The sequence below is a fragment of the Rhodamnia argentea genome, chromosome 2, assembly GCF_020921035.1.
Source record: "Rhodamnia argentea isolate NSW1041297 chromosome 2, ASM2092103v1, whole genome shotgun sequence".
Classification (NCBI taxonomy): domain Eukaryota; kingdom Viridiplantae; phylum Streptophyta; class Magnoliopsida; order Myrtales; family Myrtaceae; genus Rhodamnia; species Rhodamnia argentea.
This window is the reverse complement of record NC_063151.1, coordinates 26,745,926-26,772,474: the sequence shown is the minus strand read 5'-3', so window position 1 is coordinate 26,772,474 and position 26,549 is coordinate 26,745,926. Positions and strand designations below refer to the sequence as shown.

The window sequence follows — 26,549 nt, the reverse complement described above, 5'->3', positions numbered from 1 at the left end:
TAGCGCGGCGACGTGTCTCAAACATGAGCGATTCGGCCGTGTCGCAAGTCTTTCGATGAAGTTCCTGTTTTTTTTTTTTGCCTTGGAAAAAGTAATTTAGTATCATATCGAGACATTTGGATGGTTATACAAAAGAAGATTAGGACACACCTCAATTTTCACAAACACGGAGCATGAATTGAGGGAGAGGGAGTGTTTTTCCCGCGACGCGGACAGAGATCTCTTACCGTGCGAATCGCCGCTGGGATGGATCGTTACCGTCGATTTTCCGGGTGTAATTTCGAGAGTGGCCTTCGAGTGCGGGTCGGATTTTTTTGTTATAATCGCTGAAAACGAGGGGGAGGTGCGGATGAAAAAGGATTTCAGAGTAGAGTTAGAGTGTGGGAGAAGCATTTGTTTTGATATTTGAATCGGGTCATGGCGCTAACTTTAGGGGAAAAGCGAGGGGTTTGGCTTTGCCTAAACTTATTTTAAAGGCCTTTTTTTTTTGGAATAAAGACAAAGCGTCTCGATCTTCTTGCCGATTGAATTGCGTAAAAATGGATTGCTACTCAGTCGCTAACTTCGATGTTTTTCTCGTAGAAATGATTCTCGTGCATGTCGATGTCGAGGCATTGGGATACCTAGTTTGTTTTTCAACACGACAACGAGAGCGCGATTCGAAACTCATTTAAAGGCGTCGCAGGTATCCAGGGTATTTTATAGAAAAATTTAGGGTATTTTTCGAATTTCCATGCGATTATGCATATCCGTCGTATCATTTTAAATAGTTATTTCATGCTCTTTGTTATAAGAAAACTTCCCAACTTTAAGAGAATACTTCAAATAAAGGCCCGAAGCACCCTAATTTTTTCAAATAAGAGCTCGAAATTAACTTTATTTCGAATAAAGACTCGAAATGACCATGTCGATATCGGAAAAAGAGCATAACCTCAATAGCTGGGCGGGACGAGGGTCGCCACCTTTGGGGGTGAGTATAGCTCCGAAGTAGAATCTAGTGGGGAACCGGTTCGGTTCCAAGTTTCAAGGTATGCATGGTAGGCTCTAAGTTCGAAAATTTAGGAAACTTGTTCCAATTATTAGTGTAACCTGCAACAATTTCTTATGTTTTTCTTGATACGTGTCATTGAGCAATCTTGTGGTATTTCATAGCGTTCGATGATGAATACATAATTTAGAACCACTAGCCTGAGTTTTCATTTTCGGCCATTTTATGACCGAGACTTTTATTTTGTTGATATTTATTCATGTGTCTAAATACGAGTTGTTGTCAATAGATTGTAATAACAAATGGTAGTCATTAAATGTAATAATTTTCAATTAAAAATATAGGCATAACACGTATAGACCCTAGAACCTATGGCAATGTAGGTTCCCGATTTCGAGGTATGCAAGGAAAGTTACATGTTCCAAAAAGTGAAAACTTGTTCCAATGAGTATGTTATAGATTTCAAGTGAAATCTATATAGAACCTAAAACCCGCTCACCCCTTGCGCTGGCTCTTGTCTAGGCCCTTGTCCAGTCCTCTCGGGTGGCTAGCCATCGCCTGAAATCGGCAATCGGAGAAAAGGGATGGAAGTAAACAAAGAAAAAAGGGAAAAGGAAAGAAAATATAAAACAAATTTTATATATATATATAAAAGGAAGATAATGTCCTTTGTTCAGCTGGAAAGGTGAGGCCTTTTTTTGTGCCCGGTGCGGCTACCGCATGCATCACTTCCGATATCTAATTATGTCAATAAATGACACGGAGTAGGTACCCTGAGAGGGAAATTATTAGACGAGACGAAGATTTTGATGTTATAATTCCAAGTGGCTCTAATGAATAATATCCTAGTCCGATTCCAGCACGTGGTACAGTGGCCCGGACTATTCAATGACCATGCCTTGGTCGCGGAGTCTTAAATGAGTAATTAAAACTTCAGCATCAATAAGTAACGTTTAATTCTTTTCTAAGTTTGCATTAGCACCTTCCTCGTACGGTATGCTCGAGATCTCTTGTAGGGTAAATAATTGCCTTTGTCTTTTCGAATCCAGCTCAATTCGTCCACCTAAAAAACGGCTCATGAAAATAAAGAAGGATCCGTATCCGCTTTTGAAAACACGTCCGAGTACACCCCGTAGTCACGTGCTCGATGACGAATTTCGCGGCATCGCGCTGTTAGGGAGGAAAGGATGGGGCCGTAATGTCTTCGGGGCTATAGTCTTAGACTTGGGACTACTGCCTCCGTCACGAGCTGAATTTGAAAAATATGAAGTGCTCTGTTTTATAGGTGTTGATTTAATTGATAGGCATATCAATCTGGGTACCGTATCTTTCTATCGGAGCATCTTGTATTTGTCGTCGAGCTATTAATCCATCGTTTCGTAAAGCGATTAGTCGATTTTTCTTCCGTCATCTCTAAAGTGATCTATGCTTAATGATGCAAATATATCCTATAATAATAATTCAAGTGAACTGTTTAGTTCAAAGCATAGTTTTTTTTTTTTCCTCACAAAATCATGGATATTTTTTACGAGACGATAGCATCTTCAAACTCGGAAATACTCTCCCCATGCACGGAGAAGCATTGAAGAGACGACCCCCACGCCCACGGGCCACAACTCCAGGGCACTATTAAACGGCACCACGACACGGCGTCCAATTGGGTGGGACCCGCATGCTGTCACGTGGGTCGATCCGACGTGTCGTGTCCTTTCCAAGGCTGTAAAACATCTAAACCCCAATGCACGAACTACGTACCCCTCCGACCAAAAAAACAAACTACGTACCCCTCGACCCAAAAAAAAAAAAAACCCTACAATATTCGGCGAATATCGGGAGTGTCAAGGGCGCGCATAATAATACTTCTACTTCAAAAATCAATTTATGATCATAAATTAATTTTTTACTTCTTCTCAGAAGTAGAAGTTGATTTTTTTACTTCTATTTCAGAAGTTGATTTTTGATAATAAAAATTCGTTTGGTAACGGTTAAAAATTTTTACTTCTAAAATATTATTAACAGAAAATCTACTATAAAGAATTATTGTCGACGGTCGAAAAATTTCTACTTCATTTTTAAAATTTTAAAATTTATTTTAAAATAATAAAATTTACATTATCAAAAAATATTATTTACTTTTTAAAAAATTAATATTTATTTTTTACTATGGTGGTCGGAGACAATGGCTCGGGGATGGTAGGTGGCGACGGTGGTGGTCGACAATCACGGCCGGCGGTGGGGTGCGATTGGAGATGGGCGGCAATCACATCAAGCGGTGGGCGGCAATCACGACAAGCGGAGGGCGGTCACGATTGACTACGGGCAATGGGAAGCGACAATCGATGGTCGGCGGTTGGCGATGGTTGCATGCGGCAATGGGTGGTGGGAAGCAACAATCAATGGTCGGCGGTTGGCGATGGGTGCATGTGGCGATGGGCGGTGGCGGTGGCCGCAATGGTTGGCAATAGTGGTGGTCGGCGGTTGTCGGCGACGACGATGGGTATCAATGGTCGGCGATGGCCGGCGACGGAAATCAACGGAGGCGAGCCCGATCGAAAAGAGAGCGATGGCATAATGAAAAGAATGTGAGGTAAGAAGTACTTTGTGAGATCTTTTTTTTTTTTGTCCAAAAAGTATTTCTTGAGTTGAGAAACTACTTTTTTTAACTTCTAAAATTGGAGGAAAAAACAGTTTCATAAGTAAAAATTCACTTTGATAGTAGAAATTTCTTTCAGAAGTAAAAGTTTTTACCAAATGGATTTTTACTTCAGAAGTTACATTACCAAACAAATTTCTACTCCGAAAGCACTTCTAGAGCATAAATCAACTTTTAGAAGTGTTACCATGAGCACCCTAAGTTATTCAAAATTATAAATACGTGACCATCTTTATTTTTATTTTTAATTGGAAGAAAATATTTCATTTCACATGAAAAAAATACATAAGTTCAAGACAAAACAAATCTCAAAGAATTAATTTGAAAAATAAATATAATACGATCTACGGAGACTTGCACATTTCACAAGAACCGATTTGTCATAGCATCATAGCACAATTGGCGATCAATCACAAAAACTCGCATCATTAGCGATAAACACACATCAAGATTTCATTATCAATTATCTACGGCTTTGCTAAATGATAATGCACGCCTAAGTTTGGCATCCTAGTACTATTGCCATATGGAGATAACAACAAAAAAGAGCATAACCTCGATAGCTGGGTAGGACGAGGGTCGCCGGCTTTAGGGGTGAGTATAGCTCCAAGGTAGAATTTAGTGGGGAACTGGTTCGATTCCAAGTTTCAAGGTATGCATGGCAAGCTCCAAGTTCGAAAAATTGGGGAACCTATTCCAATTACTAGTGTAACCTGCAACAATTTCTTGTGTTTTTCTTAGTATGTGTCTTTGAGCAATCTTGTGGTATTTCATAGTGTTCGATGATGAATGCATAATCTAGAACCACTAGCTTGAGTTTTCATTTTTTGTGATATTTATGATCGAGACTTTTATTTTGTTGATATTTATTCATATATCTAAATATGAACTGTTATTAGTAGATTGTATCAGCAAATGGTAATAATTAATTGTAATAATTTTCAATTAAAAATATAGGCATAACATGTATAGACCCTAGAACCTATGATAATGTAGGTTCCCGATTTCAAGATATGCAAGAAAAGTTACATGTTCCAAAAAGTGAAAACTTGTTCCGATGAGTAGATTATAGATTTCAAATGAAATCTATACGGGACCTGAAACCCGCTCACCCCTAGCGCCGACTCTTGTCTAAGCCCTTGTCCAGTCCTCTCGGGTGGCTAGCCATCGCTCGAAATCGGCAGCCTGAGAAAAGGGATGGAAGTAAACAAAGAAAAAAGGGAAAAGGAAAGAAAATATAAAACAAAATTACAAAAAAAAAAAAACATAAAGGATGATAATGTCCTCGGTCGAAAAGGTTAGGCCTTTTTTTAAGATTAATATAATATGACCACTTCAGTATTTTATTTGAAATAATGTCTCAGTCTCCTATTTTCTTCCCGCACACAAAAAAGAAAAAGAAAAAAAGAAGGGACTTTGGAATTTTTCCCCAATTTTAATAGTTATCAACATTTGTGTACCATATACACCACGCAAGTTGTGAGGGGCTATCCTCAAACACCACTTTAATAGGGCATGCGTGTATCAACATATGTGTACCATATGAATTATCTTCAAAGTCAGTTCTTTTTGTGCTGGTGCGGCTACCGCATGCATCACTTCCGATATCTAATTATGTCAATAAGTGGCACGGAGTAGTAGGTACCCTGAGAGGGAAATTATTAAACGAGACGAAGATTTCGATGTTATAATTCCAAGTGGTTCTAATCAATAATGTCCTAGTCCGATTCCAACACGTGGTACAGAGACCCGTACAATTCAATGGCCATGCCTTGGTCTCGCAGTCTTAAATGAGTAATTAAAACTTCAGCATCAATCGGTAACGTTTAATTCTTTTCTAAGCTTGCATTAGCACCTCCCTCGTACGGTATGCTCGAAATCTATTGTAGGGTAAATAATTGCCTTTGTCTTTTCGAATCCTGTTCAATCCGTCCACCTTAAAAACGGCTCATGAAAATAAAGAAGGGTCCGTATCCGCATTTGAAAACACCTTCGAGTACACCCGTGGTCATGTGTTCGATGACGAATTTCGGAGCATCTCGCGTTTGTCGTCGAGCCATTAATCCACCATTTCGTAAAGTGACTAGTTGATTTTTTTCGTCATCTTTGGAGTAATCCATGCTTAATGATGCAAATATATCATATAATAATTCAAGTGAAGTGTTTAGTTAAAAGTATAGTTTTTTTTTTTTTCACAAAATCATGGATGTTTTTGGCGAGACAATCGCATCTTGAAACTTGGAAATGATAAAAGCAGAAAACTCTGTCCATGCACGGAGAAGCATTGAAGAGACGACCCCCCACGCCCACGGGCCACAACTCCAGGGCACTATTAAACGGCACCACGACTCGGCGTCCAATTGGGTGGGACCCGCATGCTGTCACGTGGGCCGATCCGACGTGTCGTGTCCTTTCCAGGCTGTAAAACATCTAATCCCCAATGCACGAACTGCGTACCCCTCCGACCAAAAAAAATACGTACGATATTGGGCGAATATCGCGAGTATCAAGGGCAGGCATTATAACACTTCTATTTCAAAAATCAAATTTATGATTAGAAATCGAATTTTTCATTTATTCTCAAAAGTAGAAATTAATTTTTTTACTTCTACTTCAGAAGTTGATTTCTAATCATAGAAATTTATTTGGTAACTGTTAAAAGTTTCTATTTCTAAAATATTATTAACAGAAAATTTGCTATGAAGAATTTTTATCGAACGATCAAAAAATTTATACTTCATTTTTAAAATTTTAAAATTTATTTAAAAAAATAATTTTTACTATTTAAAAATAATAATTTTTACTTTTTAAAAATTTATTATTTATTTTTTACTTTGGCAATCGGAGACGGCGGCTCTGGGGTGGTAGGTGGCGGCGGTGGTGGTCGGCGATCACGACCGGCGATGGGGGCCGATCTAGCGAGTGGCGATCACGGCAAGTGGAGCACGGTCACGATCGGCTACGGGCGGTGGGAAGCAACAATCGATGGTCGGCGGTTGGCGATGGTTACATGCGGCGATGGGTGGTGGGAAGCAACAATTAATGGTCGGCGGTTGGCGATGGTTGCATGCGGTGATGGGTGGTGGGAAGCGACAATTGATGGTCGGCGGTTGGCGATGGTTGCATGCGGGGATGGGTGGTGGGAAGCAACAATTGATGGTCGGCGGTTGGCGATGGTTGCATGCGGCGATGGGTGGTGGGAAGCGACAATTGATGGTCCGCGGTTGGCGATGGTTGCATGTGGCAATGGGCGGTGGCCGGCGAAGGGTTGGCGATGGTCGTGGTCAACGGTTGTTGGCGACGGCGATGGGTATCAATGGTCAACGGTTGGCGGCGACGGAAGTCGCCGGAGGCAAGCCCGATCGAAAAGAGAGCGAAGGCATAATGAAAAGAATGTGAGGTAAGAAGTACTTTGTGAGTTTTTTTTTTTTTTTGTCCAAAAAGTATTTCTTGAGTTGAGAATCTACTTTTTTTTAATTTCTCAAATTGGAGGAAAAAATAGCTTCATAAATAAAAATTCACTTCAATAGTAGAAATTTCTTTTAGAAGTAAAAGTTTTTACCAAACGAATTTCTACTTCAGAAGTTACATTACAAAACGAATTTCTACTCCAGAAGCACTTTTAGAGCGTAAATCAACTTTTAGAAGTATTACCATGCGCACCCCAACTTATTCAAAATTATAAATACGTGACCATCTTTATTTTTATTTTTAATTGGAAGAAAATATTTCATTTCACATGAAAAAAATACATAAGTTCAAGACAAAAAAAATCTCAAAGAATTAAATTTGAAAAATAAATATAGCACAAGTATGCGAGACTTGCACATTTCACAAGAACCGATTTGTCATAGCATCATAACACAATTGGCGATCAATCACTAAAACTCGCATTATCATCGATGAGCACACATCGAGATTTCCTTATCTATTATCTACGGCTTTGCCAAAGGACAGTGTACGCCTAAGTTTGGCGTCCCAGCACTATCGCCATATAGAGATAACAAAAAAAAAAAAAAAAAGTTGAAAAAAATACAAATAATATCATGTGAATCTAAGATCTATTTCAAGATCAAGATAAAAGAGCACCCAAATCGAGCGAGAGAAGCTGCAAAACAAATACATGCTAAACAAAATCTACACGGATAAGCACACCGTTAAAATCGCGAGAGAGGAGTTTTGTAGATTTGCAGAATGCACGACTTTTAGGAGCGAGCGGACAGAGTCGAAGAGAGCAAATTCTTCATACACCCTCGCCCTTCGATCTTCAGAACCCACGGAGAGTAACTCTCCGCTTCCGTGGAGGAAGTCGACAGCGCGTTCAACTAAATCAACAAAAAGGTTTAAAGGATTATCGAGGATGAAGCGATAAAGAGAGGGAGAGGGAGAGGGAGAGGGAAGGGGAAGGATCACTCTCTCCCCCTCAGAAATGGAACTTCACAGGGCTGGTGGCTGGGTTGGAAAAAGAGAGAAATCCTTGGAAAAGGAGAGAGAGAAAGTCGTCATATTCTACCGTTTTTAATTCGTTGTGAGATTATTAATTTTTTCAAAATTACTAAACAAAAATAATTTATAAATAATTAAAACTTCTTGTGAGTCTAACTCCTTCGAAAAATTCGTGTCTTACGAAGTTTTTATAAGTTTTCTTAAACTCTCCCACCTCATTTAGTTTTTCAAAAAATGTTTCCACAACGCTTAAAGCATAAAAGTTTGCATCCGGTATCGGCACCAACATCCTCATCTTTTCGTCTTTACTAAATGCAGGTCCGAATTATCTTATTTGTGCATTCTTTTTAAGGATCGCTTCGGAAAGCACGGACCCCGTGTGCCTCTCTAGTAATTAGCCTATGCGCGTGCAAATCCCTCGCGAAGCTTATACAAAGTTGTAGAATTACGAGTTAGAAAGCACAGACACTTTTCAAGGGCCTCCGTATCATGTCAAATACCCACATGCATATGACATTCACCGACGGGTATTAGACGTTCGACACATGATCAGAGCTTCGGACAAATTAGCCTCACGCGGCTCCAACATCTTCACATGCATGGAGTCAATTTTAAATATTTTCAATAAATTAGGGATCAAAATATAAATCGTTCATGTAAGTCGTTTAGACAGTTACCCTAAAATTATTATACCCAACCGGAACCAGTCCTAGAAAAATTTTATTGTGAAGAAAAAGAAAAATGAAAAGAAAAAAAAGAAACTCATTATTAAAAATTTTATATATAAGTGATATATCATGTGTGTACATGTTTTTAATATTCAACGTGTCCGAATGTGTTTGAATTCTGTATTTTTTTTAGAAATAACGTGTTTGCGTGTCATGTCACTTCTCGATGTCGGTTCTATTTAGATATTGAATTCTTGTTGTCCGTGAAACATGCTATTTCTGAATTTTGAAGATTCGTTGGTGAGTTTGACAAGAAAATTCGAGCCACGTAAGATTAATTAATAGTGATTATGGACGGAAGGTTGACATTGGTAGATTGGGATAAAAGTAATAGTAGAGGGGTTTTTTATGAGATAAAAAAAATTTAGATATAATTTGGAACGTATGCTACAATTTTTTTTTTTGTGTGCTAGGTAGGTAAAAATCGAAACAAAAGTAAAAGTTGAAATTTTGTATAAGAATTTTTTTAAAAATAATTAAGACATATCTTAAAGTTGAAGAGTTTTTTGAGTACTAGACTGATATTTTTGGGAGACAATGGCATCTCGAAACTCGGGAATAAAATGTTCAAAAAGGAAATACTCTCCATGCACGCGAACGAAACTTATTCAAAGTCGTAGAATTATGAGCTCTATTATTTCTGACGTTGCCCTTTCGGTGGTCATGCACCGTCGCCCATCGGGTCGATCGAGCATCATACAAAGATCATCTCATTTATGTCAACGGCGCGAGCGGGTACGACGGGCCGAGCTGTCGCGTCGCGTCGCGTCGCGTCACGTCGCAGGAAATTAATTGACCCCGCCACTTGGGTTGATGGGGCGTGTTCCCGGAGACGGCGACAGCACGACGGCGCTTCCGCTGATGGAAAGAAATCTGTTTATTGAAGCATAGATCACGATGGTGATTTATTGAGAACCGCAAATCTTTCCCTTTTTTTCTTTTTTTTTTATGGATCACGATGGAAAGAAATCTCCAAGTTTGAATGGCCCGTCAACATCAATCTGGAAATTCGAAGACGATCATACGGCCGCGCGGGGGGGTAGGGAGATGACGCATTGAAGGAGCCATGAACGCCGAGCACGTTCGCAGGCTCCACCGCACGTAACATCCGACGAGCAAATGGCTCTGTGGATCGCCATAAATGGACTGCGGGCGGTGGGAGATTGAATGAATTCTGACAGCTCCACGCCCCCGCTCCTCTCCCCTCTCCCCAAAACAGGGCTTTCATATCTGTCGAAACATACTTGACGAAAACCATGCTGGCTTTCGATTCATTTCAGCCTCTAATTCTGCAATTATCCAAACTCGAAGGTCCAAATCGGCAAATCATTCGAAGGGCGCGCATGCCGGTCCAAGGTGAGTTTTTGTCTTCAGCGCAGGCTAGATGGGGACAGGCAGACCCCCTAATACGGATTGCATGGGGAAATGCACCATCAGATTCACGAGCTTTCGCTGCGGTGGTGGCCGTGGGTATGGGTCCAGGCGTCGTAGCCTCGGCATCGTTGTCGGAAAAGAGCGAGGGAGAAGGAAGCACATGCACGATTCAGTTGGGCAAATTTGGGGACCATTGCGGCACAAGATTGTTAGTACGGTCCCCGAAAAATGAACATGGGGATTGTGCGCGCGCCTGCGGCTAGAACTAGAGACGTTGGGACTTCTCTTGCATCCTCCTCACGGCATCATTAACTTCTCCCGCCAAGTTTGGTTGTTGGCCATCTTCAGATTCTTCACCACCACTCCAATAGCTCATTGGCCAAAAACTACTTCTCGAAACATGGACCTAAGTATGCTGCAAGTGTCAAAATTTGTATACGACGTTCACTTTAATATCAAAACTTTCAAAACGATCATTTAAATGTCAAATTTTTTGAAAAATGCTTACTTCAGTGCCAATTTCAATTCAAATATTCGAGTTGACACTGAAGTGAATGTTTTTAAAAAATTTGGCATTTGGGTGATCGATTTGAAAGTTTTAGCATTAAAGTGAGTATCATACATAAATTTTGACATTTATAATGTACTTAAGATTCGAAATATCCTTGCATTTCTAGTGCCTGGATGGAACTTTCAAGCGTGGGTCCCCGGAAAAGTTTGCCAAATCCAATTCTCGTGATTTGATATTCGCCCTAATCATTCAATTTTTTCCTCCTTCCTTTGCGAGAAACAACCTAATAGTTCGTTAGCGGTACCGGAAACTAAACAAGCCAATCCCTCATTTCACGCAGTCAACATGCACATGGATGTGCCGGTCTTCTCTTGCTCTTTCCCCCCTCAAATGTGGCAACTGCACATGGACGTTGGTTGGGTGGACCAAGATTGATCATTAGTTTTCTTACAGGTTAATAAATTGCACAAGGAATCTGAACAATAGATGCTGCGATCTAGCTGGTATTTCTGCCATATTAAGCCTGAATATACAATGCTGTTCGCACCTTCGTCCGTCTCGGGAGAGGACATATAAGAGGAAGCAAATGGTACGAGGCTTGGGCCAGAACGGTCTGCAAAGTGCATGGATTTCCATAATACGGACTCTGTGCTTAACCAGAGGCTGACAGGTTTCTGCAACAAACCAGTAATTGCAATCCTGCACGAAACTGGTTCGCCAAAAACAGAAGAACCGTGACCATCTCGCATCAGTTGCAACTGATTCTAGTGAAGTGGGATTATTTCCTAGGAGCGTTGGCTGGTTAACCATAGTTATCGTCTCGCCCTTCGCTCGTGGAGAGATCTTTCGACGGCCTGTCGGGGCGAGGAAGCAACGGCGGGCGGTCTCCAGGATCATAATCATGGCGAGGGTCGTTCTGGCAAGACAGCGACAGAGCAGCATCTCGAGGGATCTTCCTAATCGTTAGTTTTTTTCTCAAGGGTATGAATGGGGCCGACCAGCCCCGTTAGACTTTTCACCGAAACAAACACAGCCATGTTCTTGAACTCGACGTGGCGACAAAGTTCCCCGATAATGCACAAACAGATATTACACGAGAATGGGAAAGAGGCAGCACACCCTAGCAGGAAAAATAATTGGAGTGGGGTTGGTTGGTCCGGATGGTGATTGGGTCGCGAAATTTTTCCGGGTTCGTACACAATCATGAACGACCGGAGTTATACATGTTGGGAAGGGAGATGAGGTTCTTCTCGCAGCTTCTTTTGCACGAGCTTTTTGTGTTTTGTCCTGATCTCGAGCGGATCCGGGATGCTTTTGAACGGGGAAGAGGGACGTGTGGTCGTTCGTGGTCACGTTCCATCTTCTTTGGGCCTGATTGGTTCTGCGTTAAGCCATTCGAAGCCCGACCGGTTGGTGGTTTGCGCTACGATAAGGCCTCGGTAGCCATCTTATTAGCATTAGTAATCGGTCCAGTCCGAGTCCATCATGACGGGAATGGATAGTAAACCGCTCGAATAAAGGTCGGTACTTTCATGATAGTTTAAAACGTTGCGGGTGTTGATTTGGCTAAGCCTAACAGCTAGAGGGGGTAAATAGATATTTGTAAATTAACTCGGATAAATAATGCAGAATTAAAATAATCAAGTTTAAAGGGAGCAAAGGTGATAAGCAGAATCGGGCAATGCTTTTACTAAATAATAAATAGAGGCGGGTAGAGAATAGAAGACAATGCACTAATAGGTTCAGCTTTTGAGAAGTCTTCGTCTACTCCCCCACACTAATAGCCTACCGGCTAGATTCCACTAAGCGATCAAATGAGAGATTGCAGAAAGATGTGACTGCTTGACTACAAGTACTTCCAACAAAAGCGAGTTGTGCCTTTATCAAGGTCGTCTTACTATACTCACTTGACTCTATATTATAAGTCTCACAAGACTTCAAGTAAACACTCAAGTAGACAATTTTATAAATAAAAAAAAAGCTGTCTTAGAATAAGGACAATGAACTCTTGATCTATCTTATTGGTCTTCGAACTTAGTGCTCTTTATACTCCTCGTCTTCTACGCTTCTCGCCGAACATAACCACTTCGAGGATCAATCTCCAAAAACTAGCCGTTGGTTGATTGATGAATAAAGATCATGAGCCGTTAAGGTAAGAACAATCATAATTTTGAGAGGATTTGTTCGCCCACATAATCAAATCCTAGAATCCTTAAACTAAGCATCTAACAAAGATAATTATCTAAAGAGTGATTGCCAATCAATCAAGACTCTTTGTATGGAAAGTCTCAAACATATCTTTGAGATTGATTAGTCAATCAATTTAACTTAGCAACGCAATCCTAAACAGATAATTGACCATTATTGGGGAAATTAAATTTGCTAAAATAAGCAAGAGAATGAAATTGATTAAACAATGAGGATAAATTAAAGATCAAAATATATCTCGTCATGATTCTCGTATCGATCCGCCTCTACCACGAATCGTGCTTTCTATCAAAATAAAAGCATTAAGTATATTTGAAAGGCATAGAGATATATTTCGTAGTGGATCCTCAAAGTATAAATCAAAGTACTTTTCAACAAAGTATGGTAATTTTATTTCATTCAAAATCAAACATAATTTCCTAACAGCGGGAAGGTAGATGGATTTTGTCAAGAAGATGGTACGTTTGTTTTCTATTGGAGAGAGAAGTTGGTAATTGTAGAAAGACCAAATGGATGACCGGTAGCTTACTTAAATAAAAGTCTGTAGCGCAGAACTAGTTGGTAACCTTGCACTGCGACAACTTGGTTATTACTCTAGTTGAGCTTTATAATTTCTGAAAAGAGTTGGTAAATTTTGACGAAATGGGTAAGCAAGACAAATAAAAGTTGGTTACTCGATAGACAAGTTGGTAATTTACGTCGATAAGCAATTCAAAGGACAGCTGCTCAACCCAAAATTAGTTAGTAAAATATTCGAAGAAAAGTTGACAAGTCGCTCAAATGAAAATGGGTAATTTCATAGAATAGTTGGTGAATTTGAAGCGTTGTCAATAAAGGTTAAAAAAAAAAAGTTCGTAAAGAATAAGAGAAAAAAAATAGCAGAGATAAGAGAATTTTAAAGGCAAATAAATGTCGGTAACAAATTCAAATAATAGCTGGTGAGCTCCTTAAATGGGGGCTGATAACCCAAAATTAGTTGGCTGACTAGGTTGGTAACTATTGAAGTTAAATGTGATAATAATTAAAAAAAAAGTTGGTAAATCTAATAGGTTGGCAAGCGAGGCAATAGTAATCCGATTGAAAAGCTAGTAAATTAAAAAAATATGCTGGTAAGAAAATCAAATAAAAGTTGAAAACTCAAAACTAGTTGGTAACCTAATGAAAGAAGGTAAATCACACAAGTATAGGTTGGTAAACTCGTATAGGAGTTGTTCGACACAAAAAAATAAAATAAAACTCATATAGGAGTTGATAAATCAAAGGCATTTGTGAGGAAAGATGAATAAAAGTTGGTACATGATAACAAAAACCGATTTAATTCCAAATGAACGCTGGCAAGTAACTCGAACAAGATTTACTAACCCACTAGCCGGTAATTTCATCGAACAAATAAAGTTGGTGGCCACTCCAATAAGGATTGACATATAAAAAGTTCACGAATTCAAGGCGCCGTAAGAAAGACAAATAAAAACTGGTAAAAATAAGAAAAATTTGGTAATCGACATGATGTCAAAAATAAGAAAAAAAAATCATCCAGATGAATTGAAACTCTTCTGTGGCATTAAACTTGACTTTACCAAATCGACATATTCAATTTTGAAGAATCTCAAGCCACCCTCATTTCGATTAGGAGACCCCAAGGATACCATCAAACACGTAGAGTATTGTACCGCCACATAGTCTCAGTTGGCCTTTCCATTCAGATCCTCAGCCATAAGCACTTGCCTACTCAGATACGTACATGGGGTTTCTGATCTCCCGCCAAACTCCCGTGTCGGCAGTGGCATCGGAGACAGGGTCGCGTTAAGGTTGGACCAAGCCGATGCCGTGTGCCCGCACCCTTGCCCGTTTCGATGTGAACGGAAACTTGCGGAATTGATAAGGGAAGTTCATGATGCTCGTCGCGTCATGATCGATTAGGCATACCATCACGTAGAGCTATGAAAGAAACTAAAATTGCTGTAGAGAGTGGAGACTGATTAAGCTGCCGCAAACTTTAGCCTGACCCGAAAAAGGAAAAGATTACGAGTTTGCGCCATTTTTATCCATTAGAAAGAAACGAGGGCATAAGAATCAACGCTCTAGGCGGATTTTTCCCACTAAGTGCATGAATGACGGTGATGCATCATGTTCCTAGAAATGACAAGATCATAATCATTACGTTATAGAAACAGAATCGCATCGATCGGGAAGGTTTAGAAAACGCAACTTTGAGCATTTGAACAAACTAATTAGGACTACTAACGCGAAACAATACGAGTTTTACATACGTTTGGTGTACGCGTCATAGAGCAAATACTCGAAAAAGACCGGTAAATATTGAGGGGAGTGGATCTATTGTGCTCTGATTATGCTTGGGGATTAAGTGTACTAGAAGACTTAAAAATTTGCTATAAAATTACGATTGAGCCCTAAAATTTTTAAAAAATACAGTTAAGTCCTAAAACTTGTTAAATTAGTACCATCTACTCTTTTAGTTTGCTCCGTCCAATTAGGCTAACCGAAAATGATGACTTGTCCAAATTATAAATTTTTACCCCAAATCTTAGTTAAATTAGATTAAAAATAAATAAAATAGGTTAAAATTTTTTCTTTTTTCTTGGAAAAAAAAACACTAAAAATAGAAAGAACAAAAATACAGAACGAGGGCATGTTGGCCCTCACCTGGTGGAACAATGCTGCCACCCCATCATCACTGGAGACATTTGGTGCCCGAAGTGACTTAGGATGGCCTGCGTCGTGCTTCCGCCAAAGCGTGACTGCAAGAATGGAAGGGATAGAGACCGATGTGATCGAAGTGGACCAAAGGGAAACTTAGAATTGGTCGGTGGTTGGATTTGGGCTAGTCCGCTTTTGTTAACATTAGGGCCACGTTCTATAGAGGAAATAAAAAGAAAAAATCATATCATTATTTTTCGTTAGTCAAATTAGAACGAAGTTAATGAAATGACTCGATTGTGTAGTTTTAACTAGTTTTATGACTTGATTGTACTTTTTGAACAAGATAAAGTAGTGATCAAACGAAATGGTAGCTGGAAAAATCAGCTAGAAGGCTAACGGGCCGAGTCAGATTTGCTTGAGTGTTAGCATGTACATGCCGAACAAATATGCGATTATTTATCCGCACACCCGGTGCCGACCTCGCGAAAATTAAGTACTGGACCGAGGTACATGTATAACTGACGAGAGAATATTAGGTCCTCCCGAAAGGCCACGACACCGTGCTACCCAACCAATCAAGAAGCGACATGTGGAGCAACGTGTCTCTGTGATACCAGTTAGTTTTTTCCAAAAAAAAAAATATATATATTCACTTTCCCTTTTTTATATGAAAATTTGCTTTGCTTAATAGACTTGCTGCTTCTGAACGACCCTTTTCTCTTCTCTGTTTTATCACTGTTCATTTGAGTAGCCTACTGCTTTTCTGTACGCAGTAATGGCAATTTCTCTCTCCCCTTCAAGAAACTCACGCCACCTCTTCCTTGTTCAAAAATTTGGATCTATCTTTTCTCTCTACCAACCTCTTTCCTCTTCAAAAATTTGGGTCGATTTCTCTCTCCTCTGTTCCTCAAAGCTCGTTGCGTTGCTTTTCTAGCTTGCTTCGGCGCTAGACTGTGGCTTCAAGAGGATGCTTTCTCTCACATTTTGTTGCTCCGCGCTTGATGCTACTCCGACTTTCGTCAAGCGACTGTTGCCTTGCCATCACCAAACAAAGCAGAGGCCGAGGGGATGGTGAAGCTAAATGGGGCAGCAACCCCGAAAGGGAGTGAGGCAAAGGCCGAGGAGCCGGGTGACCATCGTTGACAAGAGCTTTGGGTTCTTAAAGTTCATCAGGAGTAAGTATGAGATTGGGTATACATTCAAGATTGCACAAGGCTACGTCACGCCATTTCCTCACAGGTTCTTTCTCATGCATGCATAAACTCGTATGTCAAATAACTTGGAACACATCCTCTCGAAGAACAAAAATGAAAAGGGATTTATTTACGTATGTGTTTCATCTCCTGGAATTGCCATCAAATTGATATTTTAATATGTGTGATTGGTTCCGCCGTAACATTAATAGTATTTGACAATTCCTTGTTAACTGATGATGGGGAATGAGAATGGTAGAACTTAACTAGAATTTGATGTTGTTCCAATTTTGTAAAAATAAAGTGTGGGTGACTATAAAGAACGTTTTCCCAAGTGATTTTAGCTTTTCTTTCGAAAAAGAAGGGTTGTATTTCCACGGTTGGTTTTGGTTCAGTTAGTATTTATAATATAATGGTCTGTTGATTGAAGGTTAAAAAAGTCCATGCTAATCAAACCATTGCTCGCACGGATCCATAATTCAAAGTGTAGTTCTAATTGAATCAGCCAGTAAGTGGCTTTTCTTTTAAGAAAGCACCTTGTTTGGGTCGCACCCTCAATCGGCGATGCTGCATTCTTCGTTTGCTCGTCAGTTAATTCGCATGTATAAGATTATCTCATGGCTGAATTAGAGCTAATCTATATCTCATATTATTTGAAAGATATTTGCTTTCTCAAAATATTAGAGATGTTTTGGTTATAAAAGCACTACATTAAATATTTTTTGTTTTTTACTTGCAGCATGAAACTACCCATCTAGCACATGTAACTCGTGATTTGGGAAAAGATTTTGAGTTTGCAATAGGAATGGTTTTTGCAAGTGTATAGAATACCCCTCACAATTTCACACAAAAGTTCGTCGAGTTATTTATCCTTTACCTTTTTTCTAGTCTTATCCTTCCTCATTCCAAATCATTTGTCTATAGCATAGGTCACATATTTATGATATGTTTCAAGTTCACTTTAAAAAACCATTCCTAATACAAACTCAAAATCTTTTTCCAAATCACGGGTTACATGTGCTAGATCGGCAGTTTCATGATGCAAGCAAAGAACAAAAAATATCTAACATAGTGCTTTTATAAGCAAAATACCTCCAATATTTTGAGAAACAAATATCTCTCACATAGTATGAGATCAAGATTACCTCAAATAATCATATATTTGCAAATTAATTGGCGAGTAAACCTTTGTTAGCCAAAGTTTTTGCAGGCGAATCGAGGAGAGACTTCACAAGATGAAGAATGTAGCATCGGTGATTGAGGGCCCGGCCCAAATGAGGACCAACCTTTTTAAAAGAAAAGTCACTTACTATCCAATTCAATCGGCACTATACTCTAAATTACGAATCCGTGCGAGCAATGGTCTGACTAGTATAGAGTCTTTTAGCCTTCAATCAGCAATGACAAAACGAAAACCAACCATGGCAATACAACCCTTCTTTTCCAAAAGAAAAGCCAAAATCAGTCGAGAAAATGTTCTTTATAGCCAACCCCACTTCATTCTTGCAAAATTGAAACAACATTGAATTCCAGTCAAGTTCTACCATTCCCATTCCCCATCATCAGTTAACAAGGAATCTTCAAATACTATTAAGGCTACAACAGAACCAATCATACATATTAGAATATCAATTTGATGGCAATTTCAAGAGATGAAACACAAGCGTTGATAAATCCCTTTTCATTTTTCCTATTTGAGGGGTGTGCTCAAGTTATTTATCATACCAGTTTATGCATGCACAAGAGAGAATCTGTGAGGAAATGGCATGGCGTGGCCTTGCGCAATCTTGAACGTATACCCAATCTCATGCTTGCTCCTGATGAACTTCAAGAACTCGAAGCTCATGACGATGGCGGTTACCGGCCCCTCGGCCTCTACCTCATTCCCTTTCGGGGTTGCCACCCCATTCAACTTCACTGTCCCCTCAGTCTCTACTTTGATGGCTACGGCGAGGCAACGGTCGCTCGATGAAAGCTAGAGCAGCAACAAGCGCAGAGCAACAAAATGTGAGAGAAAGCGTTCTCTTGAAACCACACTCTAGCGCCAAAGCAGGCCGGAGAAGCAAAGCAACGCGGAGAGAAATCAACCCAAAATTTTGAAGAGGGAAGAGGTAGAGTGAGTTTCTTGAAGAGGGAAGAGAAATCGCCATTAACGCGTGCAGAAAAGCAACATGCTACTCAAACGAACAGTGATGGAACAAAGGAGAGAGAAAGGATCCTTCAGAAGCGTCTATTCAGGGAGGCAAATTTGGGAAAATACCAATTAATGGTCAATGGTATTTTTCAAAAATCTTAATTTTTAAAAAAGGAAATTTTCTTTACTCTTTTTACAATTTTTTTCTGCTTTCCTTTCCTTTTCATTTTTCCTTTCCTTTCGCTTTTCCCACCCCTCCCTCCCCTCACCCGGCCACGGTCCACCGTTGACGTCCACCTGCAATCCTCCCAAAAAGAAGAGCACGGCTCGAGACAACACCCTCCTCCGAGGAAGAGCATGACGTCCACCTTTTTTCTCAGAAGCAATGCCGTGAGCTGGTCAAGAGCAACCACGAGAGGTTCCAGAAACCTCGATTTTCATCTTGATGCTTCAACTCAAGCTGAGATTTTTCCCACGTTGATCAGTGGCAGAAGACTATTACCAATTGTTCGACGATATAAGGGACTAAAGAACCGTGTTGAGTCGAACTAAAAACCAGAGTGATAATTTCTTTAAAACACGTGGACCCGCAACGTTGAAGACGACCAAACTGCTCAGACGAACGTACGTTGAGCCTCGTCTCGTGACGACGATCAATGGGTAGGCGACCAATCGGATGGAGGAGGAAAGAGTAAGCAGAAGAAAAAAAAAGGAAGGCTTTGAGATGAGTTGGAAGTTGGGGGAGAGAGAGAGGTGGTGGGAAGTAAACAGTAAGAGGAAGAATGTAGATATACAAGCTCTGCAAGCAAACCAGGGCCATCTCGGATGGGCGCGTAGTCTTCTGCACGTGACGAACATTCTCACCTCATGTGCGTGTCCTGCTCCGCTCCTCCCGGTTCGGCACGAGCAGGTGCGGGCCGCATATCAGGTAGTACGCCACTAGCATGACAGACCGCGACCATGCGCAGAGCACGAGCATGAGCATGGCCATCAGATCCGAGAGCAGTTTCCAGTAGCGTGAGTCGCCGTGGCCATCTGTCATAGGCGTTGCGGTGGATGTACGCAGCGAACGCTTCTGAGCTCGGCCAGGTTCTCGGCGTGGCCTCCGGCTAGCTGAGGAGGGTGGTGTCCTTGTTGGCGGGGTGGTGGGGAAGAGGTCTTGAGCTCGCTTTATGGCGAAGGGGATTTGCGACGCGGCGGGGGGTTTCATGGAATGGACACCAGTGGCGGCGGTGCATGGAGAGGAAGAGAGGAGTGCTGTCAATGGTGGACCGTGGCTGGGTGAGAGGAGAGGAGGAAAAACAAAGGAAAATGAAAAGAAAAGGAAAGCAAAAAAGAATAAAATTATAAAAGATAAAGACATAAATACCTTCGATCAGCCATTTTTAAACAAAAAACTTAGTATAAAACAAATTCTATTTAGGGCCCTTATTTGAAAAAATCAGGCTACTTGAGACCCTTAATTGGAATTTTCCCGACAAATTTTCAAATAAAAAGGGGAAAGTAAAATATTTTTTGGAAAAGCCAGCTTGTATCGCAGAGGCACGTTGCTCCACGTGTTGTGTCTTGATTAGTTGGGGAGCAGGGTGATGTGGCCCACGGGAGGACCTAATATTTTCTCATAACTGATCCAACCAGCCTATCCTGACATTTGTAAAATCTGGATAGACTAGATTGTGCTACGTTTCCACAAGTTATGTTCTCTTTTGAAACAACTACGTCAAAACAATAATAACATGATGAGTCGTAGCCTGCCCCCGAAACTTAGAGATCTCGGGTTGTATTCGGAGGGCGTGAAGCCTGGAAACAACCGGTTGGGAGGATCACGACCTCGACCGGAGGACATCCAGCAAGACTCGGAGCCCTAGATTGGGTCCCTTCTCTTTGTAATGACTCTAGCAAATCCATATTGTAAGTACAAAAACAATTCGTAATCAAAGGGAACCTATCGATGAAGGAGGAACCTGTCACGAAGGTGTGAGCAATACGATCTTACAGAGCAATGATGAAGACGGCACGTTTGAATTCATATGATCTGGACCGTTTGAATTAGCTACAATAGCATGTTGAACTGGCAATTATGTAGAAACGAAGCACTGTCCCCGAGGAATACAGAGAGTAAAAGCGGGCTTATCAGCTTCCGCTTTCCAGGGGTATGTTGCAGACCGGACCCCATGCTTGTCTGCCTGTAAAAATGGATTTCCTTAAGGTGACAATCACTTTCGGAGGTCAACTCTAGATATGACTTCATTTCCGTCTCTCTTAGAAAACCTTTTGGTCGCTGTATAAGGTCGGCCATCTACTCCATTACCCTTTGTTCTCAAAGATCACTTGCAACCTTCCCACATTGCGAATCTTCTTCTTTATGAAATGTTCCATTGGAATATTCCTCTTTTCGTTAAAAAAAAGATTTGCTTTTCACTCCCAGGAACCCAAAATAGGCCACAATTTACCCTCGAGACTGCTGTTTTTAGTTGGGTGCTGTTGAAGAAAGAATATCCTCAGAATCTCCCAATTTTGTCTTGTGTGCTAGTTCACTGTTTATCTGGCTTTCTGTTCTTGCGTCGATCAGATCAAGAAAAGATCTTGATCCCAGCCATAACTCATTTTATTGGAATTCCTCTGTGAAAGGTATGCATGTTGGTGAATCAGTACAAGAAATTTAAGTCTTGAACTCGTTTTCACATGTACTCCTGTGTGACAGTCCCATCAAGATGGTTCAGCCTCGACCTCCCCAACAAAAGAAGCTCCAACTCACTCAAAAAAATTAGGACATTGCTTAGGAATTGCCAATTTTTCACGTCAACAGCAGAAGCAGAAGCAGAACCAAGATGGTGTATTAGTAGTCGTCTCAATCAGTTCTTGACCATTGACAGAATCATAAACATCCAAAGCTCTACAGAGGTTCCAAAATTATTTTTCTCCACTTTCACCTCTGGCTGAATCACATCCCAAAGGAGCTGCCCCCAAAGAAAGTGCAGCTGTACAAAAACTAAGTCAAACTAAGTTATCCAATAAATTTTCTTTCCTCATTTTGCCATCGATTTTAGAAGTTCCTATTGAGGAACACGGAGAGCTGGAAGGCGGGCTTCATGGGCAGACAAAGCAATGTTCTGCAACTTGCAGTCTGACGAAATCAACTGGCCAGATTTGATCTTCTCTTCGGTGATTATCGTGTTAATCAATCGAAGCAGGACTCGCTCCAGCTCTTCGCCGTCGGTCCACTCGTGAATCCCCGCCTTCAACAGCATGGGATTCCTGCAGATCAAGTCCCAGACAGGGTAATTCTTCCTAGGCATCACGAAGTCACCCTCCAAGAGCTTCAGGCTCGGGCAGTAGTCACCGCTCCCATCTCCCAGATAGATGAACCGCTTTTTCTTGCCCTCGGCAGATACAGAGGCTTGTATTCTTTCAATCACCACTCCCTGTGAAAAAATACACATGATATAAGTTTATCATTATGATCGCCCCCCAAATGATCCAATCCTTCTGTCATCATCTTTTTTGTGTCTTTCCATAGATGGGAAGATCGAGGATTGAAGTGGGGTCAGAGAAGAAAACGCTGAAACCAATCATGGATGGTGTGGTCAGAGTTAGACTAAGTTTGGAGACTCCATTGACAGATTGACCAGTCGACCTCCTGATATATTTCTGTTTTAAAATGGTCCCGAATGTGCGGTTATTGTTTTCTGAGGTTTCATGCGACTTGATAGAATACTGTTCTAAATGGTCCCTGTCAAAGTGTCCGGATTTCATCCTTAATTCTTTCAAAGCTGGTGTGAATTTTGAAGAACCTTCTCTTCTCAAAAGCAGGCAACAATCGAAGATGGAAAGAATGGAAAACGTGAATTCGCTTGCATGTTGTACGTGTTTCATTATATTACCTTGCACATGTTTGGAGGGCAGAGACCGCATCCATGAGAAGAGGACTTGAAGTCGTGGAAAGGCAAGATCCTGAGCCTCCCTTCTTCATCGACAAAGCCCGGGTTTGTGTTGATCTCGGAGAAACACTCCCGGATGCCCAGATGGTTCAGGATCGTCTCGATGAAGAAGAGATTGGCGTCACTCACAACCCTCAAATCACACCTGAGTAGAGAGAGAGAGAACCCACTTAAATTTCGTTGTTCCAAGACAACGCTCTGAGCAGAGAGACAGATTGCTTGGTAATAATTTACCCCAAAGCATGGATTGATTTGATGGCGGGGACGATCCTGGGATGGACTGGAGCTCTTTTGAGTACGTCTGCAATCTCTTCGATCGTTCTTCCTCTTGCATGAAGCTCTCCCATCATCTTGTCCTGCAAGGTTGTGTCCAACAATAGCGTTAGGCCTCTGATTTCAAAAGCTTCATAAGAAGCAGAGCGCGAACATCAAAACAAGCACTGGAGGGAGGGGAAAAAAAAAGCGGAACAATTTGTGCTGCACAAGATTTTGTCAAGGAAACAAAGAGACTGTTTACGAAAGTGGGATGTTTTACAGTGCTCAAAATCCAGGAAAACCCAATGAGCAGAGGCAGATTCAGATGAACTCAATATGCCAAAAGAAAATCACCCAGAAAAAAGATTTAAAAAAAAAAAAAGAGTACTGACTATGAGAGAGTTCCAGGGCATTGTAGGAAGGAGCTCGTTGAACAGATCGGTGAAGCCCAACTCGTCGACGACCCAATTGTCGCTGTCGCAGTCGATGATCGTCTTGTCGAAGTCGAACAGCACCACGATGTCGGCCATTCTTCCTCGCAACAACAAGGACAATGCACGAGGAAGAGAGAGAGATTGGGAGGTGGCGATTCTGAATAATTCTAGTGAACAGGAGAGGATTTCTGTGCGTGGAGACACGAGAAGGGGAGGAGAGGAGAGAGGGTATTTATAGCGCGGGGGGAAGGGGCGCTCGGCGCCCTGAATCGCTATCGCTGGTGTATTGCCGAAGAGTCGCGGGCACTTAGGGTGGTGCCATGGGTAGATTCCATGGAATATTACGCGAATCTGTTCGATACGTGCGCGTGTTCCTCCTCTCCTTGTGCGTGCTGTTAAAAAGAGAGAGAGAGAGAGCCGCCGTACGCTTGAAAGGAGTCCGACGGTGATGACGACCCTTAGACCAACACCCAATAGAAACAACATTCAAATTAAGTGCAACCAACGTGCGATCATGTTCTAATCACGAAAGTTTATAATTATCCTCCTGGTGTCGCGCTATCCGACCCAACTTCTCGATCCAAATCAAGATCCCCGATCCAAGTTTCGGAATTAAAAGTCGAGACACGAAGCCCCCTTTTTTTTCATTTCAATACGTCCGATCGATCGCCGCTGTGGGTGCAGCGTAGTTTGGTCTCATGTGATAATTCCTATTATTATTATTTATTTTTTTTTTGTCATACGTTTGGGAGTTGAACAATCTCGTGCAAAGGATCCACGGTCACGTGACCCGCTTTTAAGAGATTCCGACGGGGGACAAGCAACCCGGGCCGTTGGATGGGATGACCATGGGGCGCAACGGTCCGAGACAAACAAAGCTTGGTCGGAAGATATCGAGCGGTTAAGGATCGTGTGGTTCGCGATTCGACGAGATTAATGAAAGTGGGATTTGTGGGAATATGAGGAGGGAATATTCGCGGGGGAAGGGAACGGAGAGTCGGATTTGTTGGGTGGGCTGCACCTTTTGAAGTGCACCCACCACTAACCCATAATAGCCGACGAATATTCCAAATCCTTTGTTCTTCCAAAGTTTCCTACGCTTATCTAGTCATCTTTATGCCTAAAGCTGTCATCACTTGTTTTGCTTTCTAAACAAAGGATAAGTTTCCCGCACCGAGTGTTTTTCGTTAACCCAAGAGGAAAATTCGAACTACTCCCGTCCGGCAAATTCGTCGGTATCGTTTTGCAACCCCGTCGCGACGGCACGAGAAGTCGAGCCCTTGAGAATTGAGAATGAGACGATGAAATCGGGCAAGAATCGTGGCCTTTGGGAGAGAGAGAGGTGAGTTCTTTTGGTGCTTATTTGGCGTTCTTCCTCCCTCTTGCAATAAAAAATTTCAATATAAATTGATCATTGTGACATATGTACATATCATTATGTACTACGATTGATTTCGAATTTATTTATTTATTTATCATATGGTGAGATGATATAAAAGCCGAACGGCATTATGACAAATTTTTATTGAGCAATGAATGTGGCTCCTTCTTTTTCTATTTAAAGAACGTTTGCCATCTATTATGTATTTCAATATGCTAATTCTTATAGATCGATCTTGACAGACCTACCTTAGCTTACATTGTCGTAACTCACTGCTGCATGACAACCGTACCCATTCGCCCACTACTGAAAGTGTAATCGCATGTATCGAAAGAACTTCCAACAACGAAATCATTCCCTTCAAAAATAATTCTAAATAAAATGAAAATTCGATAGTTTATATATATATATATCTTTGATCAGCAATGACACCACTCGTGTTTGCTTTTGGTCAATTATTTTTCTAATGCAGGAAGAGAACAATTCCATATGGCTAACCAGGAATCGGCACCTTCGTGGATCTTACGAGCTCCCAACATGCGGGGCGTCATCGTATCCTGTCATCCACGATTGTCCCCGTCGAATCAATTCGGATTACGTACCAATCAACGCCCCACTTTGGATTTTGTTATTATTTTGCTCCCCTTAAAAAAAATAATAAATAATGCACGTGCATCAAACCATGTGCATTCTTAAACAGTTTGCGGCTAAATGGTGTCCCCATGCCATGGATGTCCACTTTACGAAAAGAGGGGGTGGTGCTCGATGAAATTTTTGACCAGTTCACATTGGTATGACTTTCGAAATACTTTGTTAGACTTACTTAATAGGAGGTTATTTTAATTGTCCCAACGTCGGTCGCGTACTATATGAGAGTAATGAAATTTTTGACCAGTTCCAATTGGTATGACTTTCAAAATACTTTGTTAGACTTACTTAACAAGAGGTTATTTTAATTGTCCCAATGTCGGTCGCGTACTATATGAGAGTAGATAGTTACAAAACAAATGCCTAATCAAATCCCGAGATTTTGTAGATCCGTCTATTAATTCTCCCTACGATCAATTGAACTTCAAATGACTTGAAACCGGAAAAAGTACCAAAAAAAGTCATAAACCCATTGAATTGATACTATTTCAGTCATAAACCTTTTAATTTGATCAATTCAGTCGTAAACCTTTTTGAATTTATATCAATTCAGTCCATCGGGACAATTTAGGCAAGAAATTACCGACGTGGACACCGGTCATCCTATGTGATACCAACGACAATGACGTTGATATTTTTAATAATTTTTTTGAATTTTTGTATGCTTTTCCCTATTTTTTTTCTTTCCCATTTCTTTTTGTCGGTGGCCTGTGATGGTTGGCCTTGCCTACACAAGCGTCGGCGAGGCCCCTCTTACCAAATTTGGTGAGGCTTACCCTCGTCGAGCCTCACCCGGGCGAGGGTCAACCTCCTCGAAGGCGAGGCCAACCCTTGCCGGCCGGCCATAGACATATAGAAATAGAAAAAGAAAGGGAAAAAAATAAACAATTTTTTTTAAAAAAATATTAAACATATATCCACGTTAGAGACAGCGGTGCATCGGCATCCACAACAGCCCTTTTTGGCCTAAATTGGCGGAAGGACTAAATTGGTA

General features: G+C 41.0%; 1 protein-coding gene and 1 long non-coding RNA gene across 4 annotated transcripts in view; one reads left to right on the top strand and one right to left on the bottom strand.

Annotated features, from left to right (window-relative positions):
• The first annotated feature begins 8,125 nt into the window (after positions 1 to 8,125).
• On the top strand, positions 8,126 to 23,123 carry LOC125313780. Its single transcript, XR_007197389.1, has 3 exons — positions 8,126 to 8,139; positions 19,903 to 19,908; positions 22,993 to 23,123. It is a non-coding gene; the product is annotated as an uncharacterized LOC125313780 (long non-coding RNA).
• The window catches only part of LOC115737303 (inorganic pyrophosphatase 2), a 28,558-nt gene continuing 23,731 nt past the window's right edge, over positions 21,723 to 26,549 (bottom strand). For all 3 annotated transcript variants that reach the window (XM_048274046.1, XM_048274047.1, XM_048274045.1), the window contains exons 3-6: positions 23,485 to 23,646; positions 23,072 to 23,193; positions 22,781 to 22,982; positions 21,723 to 22,321 (exon numbers count right to left, since the gene is read on the bottom strand). In XM_048274046.1, coding sequence (XP_048130003.1) covers positions 21,953 to 22,321; positions 22,781 to 22,982; positions 23,072 to 23,193; positions 23,485 to 23,622 — 831 coding nt within the window. In that variant the 5' untranslated portion in view covers positions 23,623 to 23,646 and the 3' untranslated portion in view covers positions 21,723 to 21,952. The remainder of the gene's footprint in view (positions 22,322 to 22,780; positions 22,983 to 23,071; positions 23,194 to 23,484; positions 23,647 to 26,549) is intronic.